At 47.5% G+C, this 22,476-nt stretch overlaps 1 protein-coding gene across 1 annotated transcript; it reads left to right on the forward strand.

Annotated features, from left to right (window-relative positions):
* The first annotated feature begins 992 nt into the window (after positions 1-992).
* WFDC1 (WAP four-disulfide core domain 1) lies at positions 993-17,570 on the forward strand. The gene is made up of 7 exons (XM_059857437.1): positions 993-1,487; positions 7,749-7,944; positions 9,468-9,551; positions 11,605-11,745; positions 13,248-13,289; positions 14,068-14,142; positions 14,917-17,570. Exons 1-6 carry the CDS (start codon positions 1,344-1,346, stop codon positions 14,124-14,126), a joined length of 666 nt encoding a protein of 221 aa, XP_059713420.1. The 5' UTR covers positions 993-1,343; the 3' UTR covers positions 14,127-14,142; positions 14,917-17,570.
* Positions 17,571-22,476: the final 4,906 nt, after the last annotated feature.

Here is a 22,476-nt window from a genome sequence, read left to right on the forward strand (position 1 = left end):
CTATTGACACTTGGGCATGGATCAAAGTGAATTTACACAGCTTCCAGGTATAAGGAGTAATTGGAAGGTTTTTTTGTGTGTGTATCCACAGGGTATAACACTCCTGTGCAGACCCACTTTAGAGTGGATATAAAATAAATCCAGCAAGGCTCCTCTCTGCTCAGCAGGGCTGCAGCTGGGGTAAAGTGAAGGCAAACAGGGCTCAGTGTCTGCCTCTCAACAACCTTTGTGGTTCTGCTCCTTCCTTCCTTCAGGTGGAGGCTGGACAAGCTGCTGGAGGAGAAATTCAGGGGGAATTGTAAAACAAGCAAGCCCTGGCAGCCCTCCTGATGTCTCTGAAGTTACACCCATGCAGATAAACACATTTACACACACCAATGTGTATGGATGCCTTGCTCTTATAGCCCTCCTTTGGCACCTGCCTCTGTGTCCATCCCAGGCAGGATGCTGGGCAGTTTCAGCCTGACTCCACGAGTCCATTCCCATCCTCCAGGCCCTGGATATCCACGGAGATGTCCAGAACCCCACATCCACTCCTTCCGTCCCTCCCATTGTCAGGCACAGCCTGACTCATGTCCCCTTCCTTGCTTTCTCTGCGTGCTCATGTCATTTCCAAGCCACCTTCCTTCCCTATTCCACACCCCAATTTATTTTTTCCTAATGGTTTTTCCCCTCCTTCTGAAATCATTTTCAGAAAACCAGCGTCACCTCGGTTCAATGAAAGCCCCTGGATGTTTATCATGTCATTAAACCATTTCCTTCCAGATGAAGTTATCACTTGGTCAAGGCGTGATGCAAACCCACAGCAGGAAGCACACAAAGGGAGAGCCCACCAGGCTCCTGGGAAGTTTGGGTGAACTGTTTGCAAAAAATCTGCCGAGCCCACCCCTCCGAGACCTTCATTTCCCCCTGCGGCAGCTGTCATCTGATCCCACGCCTCGCCTCTCAATGGGGCTCTCGGAGGATGCCAGATGTTGGGAACAAAGGTCTAAAAATAATCTTTCCAAGTAATCTTCCCGTCCATCACTCAAGGAGAGCGTGAGCTTTGTGCGAACATGCGAGAGCCGAGAACCTGATCTAACTTAAACAAGTTCAACAGCAGCTCCCGGCTTCTGCCTCTGGGCTCCTTTTTTTTGCCTTTTTTTTTTTTTCTTTTCTTTTTTTTTTTTTTTTAATTCCTTCCCCTTTGCCTTCCCAGAAGCTGCGCAGGGCAAAGCTCGGAGCGCTCAGCCCTCGCTCTCCCTCCCTCCTCTCCTCCCTCCCGGCAAACCCCGGAGCCGCCCGCACCCCGACAGCTCCGGGGCTCCTTCTTCCATCTCTCCCTGGGAAAAAAAAACCAAAAAATGAGTTCCAGGCTGCTCCCAGAGATGCGTTTGTGTCAAAAGCTCCTGGCCGCAGCGCTGTGCGCGCTGGTGGTGCTGCCGGAGCCGGGCTGTGCCAGGACTCTCTGGAAACGCGCTCTGCTGAAAATGACGGAGAAATTCGATGTGAGTGGGGCTGGGGGGCTCGGGGGATGCTCGCCGCGAAAAGGGGAGTTCAGTTATCCCTACGTGCTTTGGGATCGGCGGGCTGGCTCCGTATCCGCGATCCGTGAAGTTTTCCCAGGCTGTGCGGGACTTTTGCCACCTAGCTGCTGCAGGGGGAATCTTGGGGAGCGGGGAGAGAGCTTTGGGATGGCACCGGCACCGCTTTCCCTGGAAACCCCCCGGGGCAGCCGGGGAAAGGGACCGGGCAGAAGGGGGATGCTCCGGGAGAGGTTTAGGGCGAGGACAATAATGGGATTTATTGTTTGGAGCGGGAAGGGCTCCCTGCCCAGCTCCCGTGCTGCCTTTTGGGGTAGCTTTGGAGGGAGGGATGGGGGCATTGCCCACGGTTCTGTGAATCCCTGGAGCACAGAGAGCTCAGCCCCACAGTGCCAGAGCAGCGTGCCCATCACCCTGAAGGGTGGTGATCCCAGCAATCCATCCCTGAGGCTGTGCCTGGCACATCCCCTGCCGGCAGAGCTGCTGCCCACGCCCTGTCCCACCCTGGGTGCCACCATCTGTGCCTGCTCCTGGCAGCCTGCGGGCTCCACAGGGCACTGGGCACAGCCACCACCTCCAAACCCGCTCTGAGAGAGCTGCCCAAAGCACAGTTACTGCTGGAAAACCTTTAGGAACCTCCACTCTGGTTAGGCAGGAGTGCTGGAACTGGAGCTGGGACAGCAACGAGTGCAGGGGATGGGGCTGGGTCTTGCTCTGGTGTGTCTGGGCCAAATGACTGCCAGAGGTGGTCACAGAGGAAATGGGAATTGAAAAAATAGGAAAATAATTTGGCAGCTTGAGTTTTGGGATTTGCTGTTTGAAAAAGAAAAAAAAAAAAAGTTATAAATTTGGAATTTTTACTTGAGCCTTTCAAGTTCCCTTAGAAAGCAGCACTGAGCCAAGGTTTCTGCCCCTTGAATCACTTGGGTGCAAGCCCCAAACAGTTTATTTTCTTATGCTCAGGTCTGACTGCATCTCCCAGCCTCAGCATGGGTATAAACAGCACCTTGGTGTCACAGGCAGATCCTTCCATCTGTTTTCTGCAGCTTTTAATTCCAAAAGGAAGTTTTTATGCCCATGACTTTTAGGGTGATGTTTGTGCATGGCAACATTTGGTTTGTGCAATTGCTGACTCAGAATTGTGACACACATCCCTTGCCCCCAGTGAGCAAACTGAAATTCTGCCTTGAATCCTTGAAATTGTGCAGAAAACACTGGGCTGACATTTGAAAGGCACCTCAGGATTTTGTAAGAAATCTTCATTATAGGCTCTCTTGGGCTAGGGTATCCTCTGGTTTGCACTTGAACTGGACAATGGTGATATAAAGAGCTGCATTTCTGCAAAATCCCTCACTGGAAAGTGCATTTATCTGGATGTTCTTCTGCCACATTTCAAAGTGAAGCTCAAATTAAATAGGAACTATGAGGTGAATGACCCAGAGAGATAGGACAGGAGCAGAGGAGGAATTCACATGTTGATTTCCAGATAAGGAGCCAGCTCCCCTGGGGATATATCCTCTTCTTTCAACCTGCACTTCTTCAAAGGGCTGTTTTTCCTGGCAGCCCTGAATCCAGGTGCTACTGATCTGGCAGGCTCAGCTAGAATTGCTGATATTGACAGAAACATCGATCCAGGGAAAACAGAAAATGCTTTCCTTTCTCCTCCTCCAAGCCTCGCCAGGGGAAAGCATCTGCTCTGCATCCTCTCCTGCAGCAGGAGGCAGTTCTGGCAGCCCCTTGCTTTCTCAGAGGGATGTTTTCTTTCCCACCAAGTGCTGTGTGTTCCCTGTGGTTGGAAAATCAGAGGCTGGGGGCAGAGCAGCTGATCTGTGAGTCACTTGGCCAGAGGGATGGCAGATGGAGGTGCTCATGGCAACGTGCAGCCACGTGGGACATGGGCCACACACCTCAAAGCACACAGCTTGTGGGACATGTCCCAGCCTTGTGGGACCCCAAGGGACACAGCTCTGTGTGGGCTGAGCCCAGGAAATCTGAGGCTGCAGAAAAATGCTGGGTGCAGAATGGCAGGCAGGTGTGAGGATGAGGAGCTGGCTGGGCTCTGGCAGGGGGGTTTCATTCACCCCCAGTGAGGAAGGGTGTTGGCTGGCAGGGAGAGGTCAAGTGGGACTGGAGAAGGGAGAAAGAGGGATTGCAGTGAGGAGAAAAACCTGGCAGCCAGAGTGGGATGCTGGAGCTGGGCTTTAAAACAAATCCATGTATTTTCCAAAGGGCTGTTTGTCAAGTTTAGTGATTTGCAGCTGGTGTTCTGCAGCCCCCACCCTCCAGGGACTGCTCCCAAGGGGCAGAGGGAGGGAGGGAGCTACCTGGGAGTGAGCTTCAGTTCATTATAAAACACCCATCATGTCTGCTGGGAAAAACTGGGCCAGTCTGGACTTCATCCCACTGTCAGCTCCAGCAAGTGTTTTAGAAAAATCCCAGCCTTCTTCTAAAGTTTTCCAGAAATAAAGAATTCCTCACAGCTGCTGTAATGCTCTTCCAACAATTTATTTACCCTCCAGCAGCCAGCTGTCATAAATCAGCCCTGGGGTACCCTCTCTGTGTTCTGGCCCCCACATCCTCAGAGTAACCTGTGAGCAGAGCAGCCTCAGCTCCCCTGTGGAACCTGCACACACACACACACAAAGCTTTTTCTGCGTTTCCTGCTTTCCAGCCTTTTCCTCATGATTGTGCATCTTCTTGGAGCCCACCCCAGTTCTGCAGGGCTCTTCCAACAGCAGATCCAAAATGACAAATGCTGAGCTAACAACAGGAGAGTATTATCCCCATTGTTCTGGTCTTGTCCTTCAGATGAAGCTGCTCTCAGGCTGATGTTTGCCACTTGGATCATCACTGATGGGTGATTTTCCTGGTCTTTAATGGAGATGTTGGAGGATTCAAAATTCCCCCTGACTGTGGTTTTTTGTTTGTTTTATGGCCAGTGTTTGGGAATACCTGCCAGGGCCAGAGCTGGTGGTGGGAGGCTGAAATAAACCTCCTGTGCCACCTCCAGGGGCTCCATGCAGACTCTGAGTGAGCAGAGAGCTGAGCTTTGACACAAGCTCAGGGACCAGCTCCAGACACAGATAACAGAAGAGAGCTGGGATTTTTGGGAGGCAGACTCCATCCCTCAGCTGCTATTGAAATTATGGCTGAGACTGAGTGATTCCATCCAGGTTCTTCCTCATCTTTGGTGGCTTCCAGGGTTCCTCAGCTGAACTCTGAACTTTTCCCCTTACTTTTTTTCTATCTCCAAGGCAGGTATTGTCCTTAAATTATTTAACAAGTCTCCCTGGGAAACAGAAAATTACCTCCTGCACTGAAAAATGTTTTTAAAGAAATTTTGATTGTCATCACAATCTGCAAAAATAATAAATCAGAGCCAAACTGGGAGTGCTGGGAGATCTTTTTAAAAATCCTTATAACCCAATCCTGGAGACGTCCTTAACCAGGTTATTTTGGGAAATGAGGGAATCCTGGTTTATGCACCCATAAACAAGTGGCTTTATTGAACCAAACAAGCAAAATATTCTTATTTTGAAAGCAATGAGCTGTGAGCAAGAGGTGACCAGAGAAAATGGGCAGGGAGGTCATGAGGTACAAAGTTATTTGGCTACAACTGTTATATTGTTCCCCAACGGAAATTTCATTCATGGAGCCAGCTGTTCATTGCAATTTTGGCTTCTGGGTTTCTGAATCATCTGTGAAGCAACTGCAGTAATTGTTTGGTGGTTTTTTTCATGTATCCATTATTTGCCAGGATTATTTTGGTCCCATTTCCCTCTGCAGATGACCTTTCAAATGGAATGGTAAACTGTGACCTTCCAGGAAGAGCACTGCCTCCAACAAGGAGACCTGTTCAGTGCTTGGGACTGCACAGATTTATTGCTCAGTGCTCCCTTATATCCCAAAATTATAGCTGGAATAAAAATTTAATGTATTTAAAATCCAGCAACACCCCCCAAAAAAAAACAAAACAAACCCAAGAAAAGTGTATTTTCAATATCTTCGATTTTAAAACATATTTCAAATTTGGAGCGTTTGCAGCTTTTGAGGAATAGACTGATGTGAGAGCTTGCACCTTCAACATGGAAAACATCATCAAAATTGGCTTTTTTCAAGCCTTTTTAGTGGTTTAAACAGCCTACTAATGGGAAAACAATGTCACAGAAGGGTTTTAAAGGAAAAAGCAGAAGAAATTTGTTTATTGATATTGGGAACAGGGCAGGAGACTGTCAGTAGTGAAAACATCAGGAATTCTCTGTCTCTGACACTCCATCTCCTGCAATGGCCTCTCCCTGGCCAGTTTTTGGGAGAATCCATGTGGGAACAGGCTGTTGTCAAAGGACAGATGCTCCAAAGGAGCCCTTGGGGGTTACAGCAGTAAGGATGGAGCAGGATGTAGAGAGGAATGTTAATCTCACCTCCAATTCTCCATGGTCTGCCGGTGAAATTTCCTAGAAACCCCTGGGGGACTGTTGCACCACCTTTATTCTTGGAATAACAACCCCAGCTCCTCATCACTGATTTTGTAAGCCACCAGTGATGTGGCCAAGTGTATCTTTACACACACTTTATTTATTTTTGACTTTACCAGCCTGCTCATGAGGCCATGGCAGCGCTCACTTCACACCCCTGGCTCGGTGCTGATCTCTTTTAAAAGTGCAAATCCAGAATCCCCTTTTGATTTTATGAGAGCTTGTGAATGGTTGTTAATAAATCTGAGAGCTGAGTGCCCTGAGCCCTTTCTGCAGCCCAGAGGTGAGGGAGTGGTTGAGCCACAGGTGAGAAAGGAGTGGGCTGGGATGATTCACCTCTCTGCTGCAGGGATTTGGCTTCTTGTTAAAACAACCCCAGTGTGAAAAATATCTGAGTGGTGCCTCAGAAATGTTCCTGGGCCTGTTAATGCACTTTACACCTCCCCTGTCCTGACAGTGTGCACTGAGCAGCTCAGCTTTCTGCTGCAGTGAAACACGGGCTCATTTTCTCTGGCACAAAGCTGGCATCGCTCTCACAGATCTCACCAGAATGTCCCATGGTTTAGAAATGGTCTCTGATTTAACAGCCCAGAGCTCAGAGCTCCACCGTGGATAAACTTGAACGGTTCCCCTAGAAATTCTGGTCCAGACAGGGTGGTGGAGATGGAAGGAGCCCACTGAGGAGAGAGACATTTGTTCCATGTCCCAAAAAATCACAGTGCCCTCGTTTCCCCTGCTTCCCTATCAAAGTGTTTTGGTGTCCTCATCATGAGGATGCCTGGAGTCTTCTCTCAGCTGACACTGCTCCAATGACACTGGACAAACCAACAGTCCCTCAAATTTCTCCTCCTCCATAAAAGAATGCAAATCAATAAGTTATTTACATAAAGTGTGTGAGAAAGTTCCTTACAAGAAGGTAAACATCAGAAGGCTTAGAAAAAGTTAAAAAATCAGGGGGACAGTATAATATCATATAATGTAATATAATGTAATATAATATAATATAATATAATATAATATAATATAATATAATGTAATGTAATGCAATGTAATGTAATGTAACGTAATGTAATGTAACATAATGCAATATAATATAATGTAATGTAATATAATACAATATAATACAATATAATGTAATATAATGTAATGTAATATAATGTAATACAATACAATACAATATCATATCATACAATATATAATATAATATCATATCATATCATATCATATCATATCTAATATTCTATAATATAATATAATATAATATAATATAATATAATATAATATAATATAATATAATATAATGCAATAAATATATTAAAATATAATATAATATAATATAATATAATATAATATAATGTAATGTAATGCAATGTAATGTAATGTAACGTAATGTAATGTAACATAATGCAATATAATATAATGTAATGTAATATAATACAATATAATACAATATCATATAATATCATGTAATACAATATCATATAATACAATACAATATCATATCATATAATACAATACACTATAATACAATCAATACAATACAATATCATATAATACAATGCACTATAATACAATACAATACAATACAATACAATACATTACATTAATAAATTAGCCTCGCGAGAACACCGAACCACATGCATCATTCCCCCCCTGTCGGGGCAGCCCGCTTTTACAACACCTCATCCCACTTCCTCCTGCGGGATGTTCCTTACGCCGAACCTGACTTCCTTTTCTTCTCTTTGCAAAGGATTATGAGTACCCTCTTCATTCTCACAGCTCGCAGCAGCAGAAGAGCGACCGGTGCCCGCCGCCGCCGCAGAGCCTGCCCGAGCGCGCCTGCGAGGTGCCCAGCTGCCGCTCGGACGCCGAGTGCCAGCGCCACAAGCGCTGCTGCTACAACGGCTGCATCTACGCCTGCCTCGAGTCCGTGCAGCCCCCGCCAGGTGCAGGCAGCTCTGGGGGAGCTGGCACAGCCAGGAGCTCCTGGGCACGGGGATGATGGGGATGGTCTTCTTGCGCGTTGGGCGCGGGGTGGGAGGTTGGAGAGCGGGTTGCGTTCTGCACTCGGGGTTTCTGTGGGGTTGGTGGGTGAAAAAGGTGTCCAAGGGAAGGTGGTGAGGCAAAATTTCCACTTGGGTGAATTGCAGAAGTCACTCAAGGGCAGCTCTGTTCCAAGGGCAGGCTAAGTGCTGCGGCAAAATTTCTGCTTGGATGAATTGAAGTCACTCAAGGGCAGTTCTTTTCCAAGGACAGGCAAACTGCTGTGGCTACTTGGATGAGCTGCAGAAGTCCCTCAAGGCCAGCTCTTTTCCTGGGAAGGCATTTTCCATGCTCCATGCTTGGAAGTGTCCAAGGCAAGCTGGTCTGGCAAAATTTCTGCTTGGGTGAGTTGTAGAAGTCACTCAAGTGCAGCTGTTTTCCCAGGAGGCATTTTCCATGCTCCATCCCTGGAACTGGGGATGCCACACCAAGGCAAGCTGGTGTGGCAGAATTTCCTCTTGGATGAATTGTAGAAGTCACTCAAGGCCAGTTCTTTTCTAAGGACAGGCAGACTGCTGTGGCAAAATTTCTACTTTGTCAAATTGTAGAAGTCACTCAAGGCCAGTTGTTTTTCCAGCATGGCATGTTCCATACTTCATCCCTGGAAGTGCCAAGGCAAGCTCATGTGGCAAAATTTCCTCTTGGAGATGAATTGTAGAAGTCACTCAAGGCCAGCTCTTTTCCTGGGATGGCATTTTCCATGCTCCATCCCTGGAAGTGTTCAAGGCAAGCTGGCCCGGCAAAATTTCTACTTGGATGAATTGCAGAAGTCACTCAAGGCCAGTTCTTTTCCAAGGACAGGCAAACTGCTGTGGCAAAATTTCTTCTTTGTCAAATTGTAGATGTCACTCAAGGCCAGTTGTTTTCCTGGCCATTTTCCATGCCTCATCCCTGGAAGTGTCCAAGGACAGGTTGGATGAGCCTTGGAGCAGCCAGCGATAGTGAAAAGTGTCCCTGCCCATGGCAAGGGATTGGAATGAGATGATCCTTAAGGTCCTTTCCAACCCAAACCCCACGTTCTGTGTTTCTATATCCAGGAAAAGAGACAATCCTGGCCTGAATTAGTGCTGACAGAAGTGAGGCACCTCACCACTCCCTGCCATGGGAATGGGAGTGGGAGTGGGAATGGGAATGGGAATGGGAATGGGAATGGGAATGGGAATGGGAATGGGAATGGGAATGGGAATGGGAATGGGAAGCAGCAACTGCTTGAGCCTCTAGGACAGCAGGTTCTTGTGGCCCTGGATAACATCCATGTCTCCCTTTCCACTGGGACAACAAGAGCATGAATATAAGCCCAAACCAGATCAACCCATCAGGCAGCCTCCTCACAGGCCCTTAGAGGAAATCCATGACTTGTCCATAACTCTGTGCCCTGTGGCTGCTCCATCTTGACACTGTGGTCTCTTGTTTCTGTCTTTTGCAGTCCTGGACTGGCTGGTTCAGCCCAAACCCCGCTGGCTGGGAGGCAATGGGTGGCTTTTGGATGGCCCAGAGGAAGTCTTACAAGGTACAGGACATTTCTCTGTTTTCTCTGCAATATCCATAATCCCACAAAGGCCCTGCAGAATGAATCCCTCATACACAGAGCTTGCCTGGGATGTTGGGCTGCTGGGGCTGCTGGTATTTGTCTGGAGCTTCCACAGGAATCACTCAGTGTGGTGCTGGGAGCTGCTTTCTGCTGCAGTAAATACTTTTTATGGATATGGGTTATCCAGCAGAGCACTAGGAATGCTGCAGGGGACTGGGCCTGTACCCATTCTTCAAATAATTAGATATATCTTCCTTTTAGAAAAAGGCTTTGTCATCATACACATAATTTTCTGCCAGCTTCCTGATGGAGTGTGGGTGGACTTGGAATGGGAGATCCTTTAATCCAGAGTGGCCTCATCACCCAGATGCCTTGGGCTGGGGCTGTGGCTCTTGGATCTAAAGGTGACTTGGACAGGAGCCCTGGCAAACTGCTGCAGAGCTGTGCCAAGTGGGCCATCTAAATTTGGAGGCTGACAATGAGGTTGAGCTTCTCAGCTTCATTCCACAGGGAAAGGGATTTTAATTAATTTTTTCCAATACCTAAAATTGAAATAAGGAGGGATTGGGGAGGTGGGAAGAGAAGTTTTCTTCTGTGAGGCATTCCCAGATGCGTGGACACCTGAAGTTTTTGGGTTTTTCATGGAAAAGTTAACCCAGCTTTTGATCAGCTTTAGTCAGATCCAGGTAGTGCCAATAAATTCCCCTCTTTGGTCTTACACAGATGGTTTTAGACTCACTGAGCCTCCACTCTCATCTATTATGGAAACTCCAAGTTCTTGAAGAGAAAATTCTGCCTCCAGCTCATTGGAGCTGCACAGCTAGAAACAAGATAAAATAGGTTCCTCCTCATCCATCCTTGTCATGCTTATATCATTTGTTCTTATCTGAACACCTTCATCTCAGCTTGAGGGAGTCATTAGGGAAGCAAGAACCATCAGTCATGGCATGAGAATCACAGCAGAGGTGCTTGAAATTAAAAATGGGAGGGAGGAGTGGCCCTGCAGAGTCTGTACATGGAATGGCCACAAACACTGCCCAGGGCCTGCCTTGCCTTCCCATCCTGAGCTGCACTTGCTGCCTATCCCAGGTCAAAGTGGTGAAACCTCTGTTGGGACAGGGGTGGCACTGCCTGACCCCGCAGTGAGCCACACCTGAGGTTTGGATTCAGCAGCAGGTCTGGGGTGTGGAGCAGGGAGCAGAGCAGCACAGGGCCAGCTTCCTGCTCACATTCCCAACTCCCCACCCAGCCCAGAGCTGGTGGGACACACTTGTCTCTGCCTGGTGGGACACACTTGTCATTGCCTGGTGGGACACACTTTTCCCTGCCTGGTGGGACACACTTGTCCCTGCCTGGGGAAAACAGCCCCATGGGGGGATCATCCATCATCCTGCATGGTGGGCACTGCTGATGCCTCTTTGGGCTACCTAAAAACAGAGGTCAGACAAAATTAAGAGGATAAAAAAGCAGTTTATTTGTATTTGTTGAAGGGCCTTCAGGTACATTTAGTGCAGACAAAGCCCCCCAGGGGCTACACCCAAAATGGATGATGGGTCACGGGTTTGCACACTTTTATAAGTTTGGTCCATTTCCATATGAGGGTTAATTGTCCAATTCCAGCTTCAATCCCATCCTGCCAGTTTGCTCTCCTCAGTTCTCTGTTGTTTGCACTTTTTGGGCCTGAAGCTGCAGTGGTGTCCTTGGGCTAGAAAAGGATTGTTTTGTCTGACTAAACTGTGAAGAGTTTATATGAAGTTCAGAGTCACGCACACCAATGCAGTACAGAATCTGAAAAATACAAAAGCTAAAAGAACTGCAGGATTCCAAACACATGAAAAACATACCAGCTAAAACCCTACAGCATCAGTGGCAGAGTGGTGCCACCCCACAGCTGGCACACAGGCTGTGGGGGAGGGTTTGTGCAGGGAACGGGGCTGAGCCGTGCCAGGAGGGGCTGGCCCCGTGGCAAGGAGCCTGGGCTGGGCTGGTGGCCGTGGTGGGGTCCCTGTGGGTGTCACAGCTTCTCTTGCAGCCGAGGCCTGCAGCACCACGGAGGACGGGGACGAGCCCCTGCACTGCCCCACGGGCTACGAGTGCCACATCATCAACCCGGGCAACACGGCCGAGGGCATCCCCAACAGGGGCCAGTGCATCAAGCTCCGGGGAAACCCAGGTGGGTCAGGGCAGGAAACCCCCCTCTGTGGGATGAGGCCTTTTTCTGGCTCACAGATGGGGCAGCTAGAGGGGCTTTAAAAACTTTTGTTCTATTTTCGCTCTCAGGTGAAGGGTGAGACAATACAGATGTTATAATTCACACCTTCACAACCAGAAGCCAGCTATTTCCTAATTACAATACACTTTAAGCATTTCTTGGCCTGTCAGCTTTAGCCACACCAATGCTGTAGATGCCTTAAAGCCAATAATCCAAAATTACCCCTGGTGGGTCCCACTCCAATGCATCTTTCACAGTTCTGTTCCTCCAAAGTATCCAATCTTACTTGCAAGGCTATCCTTTGAAACTTGTTTCTAGCTCCATTTCTCTCTCAGCAATGTTTGTCCTGTTCCATGGCATTTCTAAGTCAGCATTTCTTATCTCAAGGTTTACACACTGTGTGAGCCTTCTGTCATGCTTTGAGACTTCTCTACAAATCCATTTCCCCCATTTCCCCCTCTCTCTTGAGTGGAAAAAACTTCTCGTGCATGTTGATGTTTGCAGGGCAGAAGCAGAAAGGAAGGGACCAGGACAGCAGGACACTCGTGCCAGTGTCCTCTGGGGCTGTGTCTGTGTGTGCTGTCCCTACACAGCACAAAAATTAGAAATATTTATTAGTTACTGCATGCTTCAACGAGAAATCTGAGTTTTAAATTCCAGTTCTGTCTTCTGACTTTGCTTTCTGCATCCAAAAGTTTGTTGCCTTCATTCTGCTGACGCATTTGCCCGAAAAAGAATTTCATACATGCCAAAATATTTTCCAGGAGAGCTCACAGCATGTTTAGATATTCATTGAATGGTAGGATATGTACATTGGCTCTGGGTTACAAATCACCTCAGTGCAGAGACATGAGACATCAGTTTTGCCATTTGGTCACTGTAAAAAAAAAAAACAAAAAACAGGAGAAGCATCAAACCAGGTCTCTGAGCTGCTTCCAAAACAGATTAGGAGTTTTTTTCTAGGGCTTTTGGACCATCTCTTTTATAACCTTTTCTTTAATAACATCCATAGTAACCAATGTAATGCAGAACTGTGGGGATCTGAGACATGAAGTATTTCTAAGGGCTTAAATAATTATATAAATGCAAACAGAACAAACTAGCTGGAACTTGAATTATGTAAAATACTAAAAGATGGTCTGAAAGGTTCCCCAGATTTTATTTCATTTGGGAAAGCCTCTGATTCCTTGACTTGTAGCTATTGAAAAGGTTATAAAATGCTAGTGGCAATTCCCACTCTTATGGCAAATGAGTTGTGTCCACAGAGCTCAGTAATCTCAGCAGTTTAGAAGAGGTTTATAGCAGCCCAAATTACTTCAGCCACAGAGGACTTTTATTTCCCTGCCTGTGAGGTTATTATTTCCCTATCTCTAATTTCTCTGTGCTGTACACAGCAGGTCAGAGTTGAACACAAAAAGTGAAGGCTGACTGGGTATGTTCTCACCATGAACCTTCTTTTCCAGATGGACACAACCTGAGGCATAAGTATTACAAGGAATATTTTGGTAAGCTGCTGGCATGAAGTGTTTGTTGTTGTTGTTATTATTATTAAGCTTTATCATACTTGCAATGTTTACAAGGAATTTGCTCCTTATGAAATGAAGGTTTGTACCAAGAAAAAAGAAAAATATTTTTTAACTTCAACTATCTATGCCTTGGTCAGATCTTATTTTAAGATCTACAATGTGCTGACTGTGGACTCTTGAGAACCAGAATTTTGAGCTGTGACAGAATGAGTTAAATAGTTTTCTGTCAGGGGAACCACCCAGCCCTTTTTTTTTTTTTTTTTAATTTTTAAACATGTTTTTGGAGCTTTTCTCTTGGCCCAGGACTCCTCTGTGTTGCAGCTGAACACAGAGCTCTGTCTAGAGCAGGGTCTTGGACTGTGGTAAGAGATAAGGGATGGCTGGAGCCCAGTGAATTCCCTCAGAGGTGTCAGGTCCCTCTCTCAAATCTGGGGCTCAAAGAAAGCTGGAGCATCTCCCACATCTTTCCTCACAGTTCCAAAGCTCCTGGTTCCTCCCTCTTGCCTCTGGATCAGGTTGGAAGTGACATTCAGGTATAACTAGACAGCATCTTTGCCATAAGATTTCCAAACAGCCAAATTTGGCCACTTTGGCTGATAAAACCATGAGAGGATTTCCTTTCCTCTCCTCCAGTGTGGGCTAGCCCAGCTCTCTGCTAAATAATGATACCAACAAACCTGCACTGCTGGGGGAACCTCGAGAAACCACTGGCCACAGCCCAACCCCAAACCTGACTTTGCTGGTGTTTGTTTTACAGGGAGCAATTCCAACAATTTGGTGGGCTATGTGAAAAACCAGCAGAAGCATTTGGGCTAATTGAAGGTGTGCCTGGGTAAGTGGCCTGTGAATAAAGGGAAAGCTGGGTGGAAAGAGCTGGTGCTTAGAATGCAATTATTGACAGAAACATTGTCTGAGGGTGGTGTTTCCTCTAAGCAGAATGCTGGAGTAAGGACAGCACCTTAAAACCCTGTGCAGGTGCATGAAACACTCTCATTCCACCAGACACACCTGATTTCTTTGCAGAACATTTGCCTTGTGGGCATCTAGAGGATGAAAAATAATTGGTGATCCTTAAGACTTGAAACTTAGTGTTTAGGGGCTTCTTCTAACACAGGTGTAACTGGGCCTGCCAGACAAATTAAAAAGCTGATTATTCTGGTCTGACTGCAAAAGGGGTCAGTCTTGCAAATGCTTCAGCACCTGGGGGGTTTTGTGGGATAATTTTCTGTGTGTGAACACTTGTGCTGAGCAGTGGCACCCACTCATGTGAGCAAAGGCACGTTGATCTGGCCAGAGCCAAGCCAACAGCAAAAGCTCTGTCTGTTTTATCAGCCTTGCACCAGGCAAGAAGGGAAATATTTATTACACCAAAAGTTCTCTCCCAAGATGGTTTTCTCAACAGTTTCAGCTTCACTTTAAAATTAACTTGGGTTTAGCTGGGATTGTGAAAACAAAGCAGTTCAGTGTTGTGCTGTACCTGCGTCAGGCTGGCTGTTGAGATTGCTCAGCTACTTAAGGACAAGTTCTGTGCAAACATCCTAGGAAGGATAAATATTTTAATTCCTCTTCCTTTTTTTCTTTCTTTTGTTGTTTGGTTTTCACCCAGCTGGACCACTCTGCCAAGGATTGCTTTACCCAGCAGCTTTCTGGTCCCAGACCTCCACATCTCCAGCACCCCCTGATCCCTGCCCATCACTGACCAAAAAAATTCATTATCCAAGGAACAGGATGAGTCCAGATTTTAACCCCACCAGGAAGGGGAGAAATGAGATCCCCTGGAGGAAACCACACTGTTTATCAGCTGCCCTTCCACAAATGAAATGCAAACACCTCCAAGGGATCCCTGCAAGCCACAGGGCCACGATCAGGCTGCTGACACAGAGCCTGCCCTTCGTGTGCTTGTTGTGTGACCAATTCACATTTCAGGCCTGTGAACACAACCCATTGACGTCAGAATTCTACCTAAATATCATACCTAAGTTGCTTTAAAATAGGTGAGACTAAAGAGGTTCTCTGGATCAAATCCAGTCCCTGCCTGTCTTGAACAAACCTTTAAAGAAGCCTTTTCATCAGCTTAAAATTCAAAGAAACCTGCAAAGAAACCTGCAAAGAGACCTGCAAAGAAACCTTTTTCTTTTCCTATTTACATCCAGATAAAAACCAGGCTTGGCACCCACTCTAAATGGCTAAACCTGAAATCTTAAGAATTTGAGGATGTTTGAGCTAGGAGCAAAAACATCTTTATAAATGTTTTTAGGTTAATTTCCTCTTCTCAGTCTGGTGAGCTGCAGATTGAGAGTTAGTAATGGAAGAGAATCCTTCCTACAATATCCAGGCTGACACACAAAGGCATGCCAGGTTTTGTAATGTGCTGCTTTTAGCCAGCACAGTTAATACTCACAGAATCTGGGGCGTTGTACCTGCAAAATCTCAGCAAGAGGCCTGAAGGCTGGATAATTTGTTAAATGTGTTAGAAAATCAAACCCAGGATAAATCTGTGTGATGAAAAGGATTGTCTGGGAGATGGGCCACTGCTCCTCAGGAGTCCTGTACCTTTCTGTTGATTTCCCTAAATCCTTAAAGTCTGGATATTGGTATTTGGGCCTCAGAAAACACATTTTCTGTTAAGGTTTTCCTTTCCTGTGGCAGTCCTGAAGGGACAGTTGCACTTATTGTGACAAACCAGCCAGAACTGCCTGGCAGAAAAGCCACATTTGCTCCATGGTTTAGTCCACATCCCCATCTGCATGCATGAAATCAGCATTTTCATTTGCTCAGTAGGAGCACTGCATATAAATACCCAACTCACAAATGCAAGCCCCTGCTCCCACTCACAAAAAACAGGGGTTTTTTTCCACTCACTGCATGGTTTAAGCCAAATCCAAGACACCTATAAAACTCTTGATACTTTGCACATGACATTTGCAGCTGGAGAGATGGAAGGTGCCAAACTGCTCTTCTGTTTCCTGTTCTAAACACACTCCTGGGGGCTTTACAGAGCAAAGGAGCAGCTGAAGGGCTCCACATTTCCCTAAATATCTCCATTTGCTGAACTCACTTTTTTCCAAAGTGCAAGATATTAAATGCAGCACCGTGTTTGGGCAGAGCTGTTTCTAGAATTTTATCTTCTGCAGCTTCCTGCAGTGAGGTCTCAATTCCTGCTTGGACACAGGAGCCACAGAACCAGAGAACTGTGGAATGGTTTGGGTTGGAAGGGTTGGGTTTGGGTTTGAAGCTCATCACCTTCCACTGGACCAGGCTGTCCAGGCTCCAATCCATATTTTATAGTTCCAATCTGTGGTCAGACCAGAAACTTTGTCACTTACCCTGCTGCAGCCTCCCTCCTCAGTGCTGCTCAGTGAAATGGATTGATTTTGTTCAGCATTACTTCCTGCAGGAAAAAAAATCAATTTCTGGTTAAATGAGCAAAGCCCTCCAGTGATCACTGCTGGCCCCAAAGGGTAAATGCCAAAATGTTCTAATTTAAACTAAAACATTCTTAAAACCTTGTGAGGAGTTAGTTGAAAAACTGGTGTTGTGCATTCACAAATGTGAAAGTTTAAAACTTCAAATCTCAACCTAATCTCTCAAAGCAGCCCAAAATATGCTTAATTTGAGTGGACCCATCCACTGCAGTGTCTGTTTTCTTTGTAGCTGCAGAAGCACATACCTGACCACCTGGGTGGGACAGTGCAGGTGTTTTCTGCTTGCAAAAGGAATTTAAATTTAAACCTAAAAAAAAAAAAAATTGACAAATTAATAATTTGATGATGAATTTCTGTTTACTGGGTGTTTCACAGCCATCACCCTTCTTCGTGGTGCTAGAATGCTCAGGGGTTTTTTTCCAAGTTAATTCAAGTTATTAATTGTCAAACTCAGAAACAAAAGCCACAGAAGGGACTTGACCAAGTGCTGTGTTTTCAGCAGGGAAACACTGAATGTGAAACTCAGACACTGAAATGAAAACACAGAGCAGGTGAGCTGTCCTCAGCTGCTCTTCTCTCCAAAAACAGATGCTCCATCAGCAGCCAGGTGCAGCAGAGTAGGAAATGCCTGGTGTAGGATGTTTTGAACATTTTCATGAGCACTCTGCAGCGTGTTTGGTGCTATGATAACCTTCCTGTGTGTCACTGGGTGCTGCACTGCCCACAGCCTCCCACAGCCCCGAGGATCTGGGCAGCTCCAGGAGGCCCCTCCCTGGTTTGTGCTGTTCAGGTTCTGCTTTGGTGCTCAATAAAAAGTGACCAGTCTATTTTTGAACCCTGCTGAGTTTCTGTTGTGTCTCCTTGATATGCTTTCAGCTTTGGGTTGGGGGGGAAAAAAGGAGAAAACTTCTAAGTTTTAGTTGTTGGGAGAACATAACACCAGCACAGGGAGACAAAAGTCATTTTGTCCACTGGAAGGGAGTGATAGACCCAAAAACACATCCACCACCACTGTCCCCTTCCAGAGGGGTCCCTGTTCTGGGTCAGACCCTCAGCTCTTGGCAGCTGCACTGCCCACAGGTGGACAGCCCCAGGAGAGGTGACCCTTTGTTTGCCCAGGCACAGGGGCAGTGCTGGTGCTGCCAGCTCAGGTGCTTTGGGCTGCACCAGCACTGCCCAGGCAGCCTTGCAGGAGCCTCAGAGGGTGGAGAAACCAAGCAAGGCAAAGGTCAGAGCTGGGCTGTGCCCACTGCAGGACAGAGCTGGCACAGGACAGAGGCTGGGCTGTCCCCAGCCTCCGCCACCCCACCTGCCCCACCCAGGATCCTGCTCTACCTGCTCTGCTCGTCAGGAGGGACAGGAGGGCAGCTCTGCCCTGACAGCACAGCAGGGACAGGAGCTGCCTGCAGCTGAGCCATGGGGGGACAGCAGCAGGGCTGGCACTTTGGGAAGGGCTGGGGGGGTTCAGGTGAGCCCAGGCAGCTCCAGGTGTCAGGGGAGCTCCTCTCTGTGCCAGTGGAGGTGTCCTTGGGACCACCTGGACCTCTCGTGGCCCTTGGGATCCTTGGGATCACTTGGAACTCTCTTGATCCTTGGGACCACCTGGACCTCTCGTGGTCCTTGGGACCACCTGGACCTCTCGTGGTCCTTGGGATCCTTGGGATCACTTGGAACTCTCTTGATCCTTGGGACCACCTGGACCTCTCGTGGTCCTTGGGATCCTTGGGATCACTTGGAACTCTTTTGATCCTTGGGACCACCTGGACCTCTCGTGGTCCTTGGGATCCTTGGGATCACTTGGAACTCTCGTGGTCCTTGGGGCCACCTGGACCTCTCGTGGTCTTTGGGATCACTCGGACCTCTCATGGTCCTTGGGATCACTTGGACCTCTTGTGGTCCTTGGGATCCTTGGGATCACTTGAACCTCTCGTGGTCCTTGGGATCCTTGGGATCACTTGGAACTTTCTTGATCCTTGGGATCACTTGGAACTCTCGTGGTCCTTGGGATCACTTGGACCTCTCATGGTCCTTGGGATCCTTGGGATCACTTGGAACTTTCTTGATCCTTGGGACCACCTGGACCTCTCGTGGTCCTTAGGATCTCTTGGACCTCTCGTGGTCCTTGGGATCACTTGGACCTCTCGTGGTCCTGGGGATCCCTTGGGATCACTTGGACCTCTCATGGTCCTTGGGATCACTCGGACCTCTCATGGTCCTTGGGATCACTGGACCTCCCCATTTGGATGAGGAGGTCACAGGGGCTGTGCACATAACTCCTGTCTCCTGCTGGGAGGTGTGACAGCCATTAAGAACCTCGGCTTTGAGGAGAATGGTTTGTTTGGTGAACACCTCAAAACCATGGTTTAATTCCAGCTCATTTCCACGCCAGTGCAAGCAAATACAGTTTGTGCTGCTGTAGTTTGGCAGTGATCTTTGTGGAAAAAGCACAGCACGACCTGAGGCAGTGTCTGGAAAGTCCCTGAAGTGCTCTCAGGGCATCCCAGGAACCAACAGTGGGATCTACAGAAGAACTAACAGAGTAGATCTTCAAGGAGTCTGCTCCTACCACCAGAATAATATAAACTAAACTCTGATCTACCACTCAGTGGTATTGGAGTGTCTTGGTCACCTTCAGGAAGTTTCCCATAGTTTGCTGAGCAGTGAAGAAGCCTCTGAGGTTTGGACAACCCATGAAAGAGTTTTTGGAGGCTGGAGGTTTCTCTTTGCCTGTGGCACAGCAGGGGCTGGCTCATACAGGGGGTGTTTTCTTCTCCCACCTCACCCTGGCTGCACAGGCTGGATTCCCCTCTGGAGGTGGGGCTGGGTGAGCATTGATTGTCTCTCTATGGCAAAAGGATTTACTGGATCATTTAGGATCCTTTAATGGTAAATTAAAAAAAAAAAAAAAACCAAAGAAAACCAAAACAAACAAACCAAAAACTAACAAAAAAAAAAAAAAAAAAAAACCACACACACACCCCCCACACCTTTTTCTGGTAAGTCTGCAGAGATAAATCCTATTTCTTCCCATTATTTTCTCCTTGTCATTTTTCCATGCAGAACAACAAGAGAAGCTGTGTAAAACAAAAGAAGATCTTTAGAGAGTTTCCCAGACAGAGCTATGGATGGTGGGGCTTGTTCCACCCATCCTGGGCCCCCCACCAGGTGAGTCTCCCAGTTTAAGCAGTGCAAACTGTGCAAAAAGAAACCAAAAGCTTCCATTAAATTCCCTCTTCCTTCCCCATTCTGGGGACAGACCCAAGGATTTTACTCAACCCTGATGGGACAAGATGTTCTTTGCTTTAAAAACCAGGAGCAGCAGAAGTTCTGCCCAGGATAATCCCAACCCAAAAGTGAAGTGTTTGGATTTTTGGGTAGCAGCAAACCCCATTCTACCCATGCAGAAGAGATTTTTTCCCTCAAGGTGGCACAAGAGGAACAAAAGTGCAACAAGCCTGCTTCTGGCAGGGGAGCAGGTGAAGGAGCTGTGAGTTTTGAGCTCACAGCATCACAATTTTGGGCTCAGGCTTTGCTGATATTTTCTACTTAGAAGAAAAAGAAAAGGTTTTCCAAATAGTCTCCCTAGAACTGGAGCTTTATTATCCCATTAAATAGGAAATACTGTAAGGGCCCTGAAATTGGGCTGTGTTATGTTTTTAGAGTGTGGAAATGATAGAGTGAAGAAATACAACTTGTATTAGTGTTGTTTTCTTAACATTACAGTCCTGATTCAGTCTATTCCCAGCATTTTCTGAGCCATGGGATAGCAAAATACATTAATTTTTCATTAGATTTCCCAACGTGCAGAAATCAACAGCAGCAAGAAAATGAAACTTGAGTCTGTTCAGCAATTTCTCAGAGTGAGTGGCAAAGAGCACAATTATTTCCTGCATTTATTCCATCTCATCAAAGATAATTTCCCATAACAGAACTGAGGGAACACAAAGATGAGAGAGGGGGACGTGGTCCTGAGCCCAAGCCAGGCTGTTCCTCCCCATTTTAGTGGATAATAAACCAGCCTGCACTGATTGGTACGGTGCATTATTGTACTCATCAACACGTTTTTCTCCTTTTCTGTGTCCTTTTTGTCTTGGAATTTCTGCCAGTCCCACTCAGGCCATTGTTCCCCCTCCCTAACCCAGGGTGTGGTGCAGATTCTGGATTTTGCTCTTGGAGCTCCATGTGTCTCCACAAGCAGCAGGCTTGTGCCAAGGGGATGATGCTAAATAAGGAAGGGCTCAGCCTGTTGCTCAATTAGCCACGGTGGCTAATGAGGGCCACGCTGGGCACAGGCACACCATGCACAGCCCAGCCTTAGGATGCTCCTCCTGGGCAGCAGCTTCATGGATTATAGGTGAGGATTTGGGGTGAGAAAATCAAAAGCAAACCCAAAGGGAAGTTTTCGTCCTACCTGCCTAGAAAGGGGGAAGGTATTTTCCACCACTTTTCTGGCAGGAACACAAGGATTTGGAGTGATGTTAAGATTGTGGGGACCACAGTCACGCTCAGGTGGGCAGGGGGAGGGATTTCCTGGCAGGCAGTGCTGCTGTGCCTTGTCAGGAGCTGCCAGAGCCAGCTGGACATGCTCCAGCTCCTTGGAAGAGCTGCACAAGAGGGGGAACCAGTTCAAGAGCACAAATGAGCTCAGAGAGGTTTCACCTCCTGATTCCCAAACGATAAAGTCCAAATCCCTCTGTATCTGCTCCAAGCCCTGGCTAAGCACCTTACCTAAGCCCTGGGCAGGGCCTGGATGTGAGATTCCCGAAAATCAGAGCCCAGCATCACCTCTGGCTCCTTTCCCACGGCAAGGAGCGCTGTCGGGTGATGAAGGAACTCCCTCCCTCTGCCTGACGCATCCCGCTCGGATCCTTGCGAAAGAATTGCTCAACCGCGGGAGCCGGGAAGCCCGAGCTGGGTTTGACAAGGTCCCGGCTCCTTCCAGGGTTTCCCAATCGCTGTGTTTTCCCCCCAGGCTGGGAAGAAGCCCCTCCCTCCCTCCACAGCACCTCGGTAGGTGCTCTGTGGGGTGGACCAGGGGCTCCTCAGCTTTTCCTGGACCCGGTGGGACCCGGGGGATGCGAACAGGATACAGATGCTCCCTGGAAAAGCAGCGTTTTGGTGAGGGGTTTTGGCACCACAGGCTGTCACACAGTTCTAGGGACTTGGCCTCATCGTGGGCCAGAGCAAAATAAATGTGCAGTTTTCTGGACATTGTCCTTGGGGGAAACTCTTCTCCTGAGAAAAGTGCACATCTGTTTTTCTCTGGCTGGGAATGACTTTTATTCCCTCGGTGCAGTTTTTGCTGTCAAAGGAGGATCTGACTCTCCCAGGTTCCACCTCAGGGGCAGTTTAAGGGTAAGTGGATCCTGCAGCCACAGGGCCTGGGGGAGCATGTCAGTCTCCTGGGGCAAACCAGAGCGTGATGCTCCCTGACAGGCAGCCATAAATCTTTGGGAATGATGCAACCAGTGCACTTTATCAATCCGAGAATCACAGAACCAGAGAATATCCCGAGCTGGAAGGGACCCACAGGGATTACTGAGGTCCAGCTCTGGACACTGAAGTCCAACCTTAGCCGTGTGTTGGGCTTCACCCCGAAAGCACAAATGAAACACTGTGGGTTTGATAAATGACCATTACAGATCCCCACATCACACCTCCATGATGTAAACACTTCTGAATCCCGGCGTTGTGCTGACTGGAGCATTTCCTAAGGAGAACCATCCCAGCCTGGAAGTTTA

Source organism: Haemorhous mexicanus, chromosome 12 (genome assembly GCF_027477595.1).
Source record: "Haemorhous mexicanus isolate bHaeMex1 chromosome 12, bHaeMex1.pri, whole genome shotgun sequence".
Taxonomy (NCBI): Eukaryota; Metazoa; Chordata; class Aves; order Passeriformes; family Fringillidae; genus Haemorhous; species Haemorhous mexicanus.

What these genes read in the sequence shown, in the direction of transcription:
- WFDC1 (XM_059857437.1), top strand. Translation starts at nt 1,344, where the DNA reads ATGAGTTCCAGGCTGCTCCCAGAGATGCGTTTGTGTCAAAAGCTCCTG. An exon ending in AAATGACGGAGAAATTCGAT is followed by an intron (nt 1,488 to 7,748) that starts GTGAGTGGGGCT and finishes CTCTTTGCAAAG; the next exon opens with GATTATGAGTACCCTCTTCA. An exon ending in CAAGCTCCGGGGAAACCCAG is followed by an intron (nt 11,746 to 13,247) that starts GTGGGTCAGGGC and finishes CTTCTTTTCCAG; the next exon opens with ATGGACACAACCTGAGGCAT.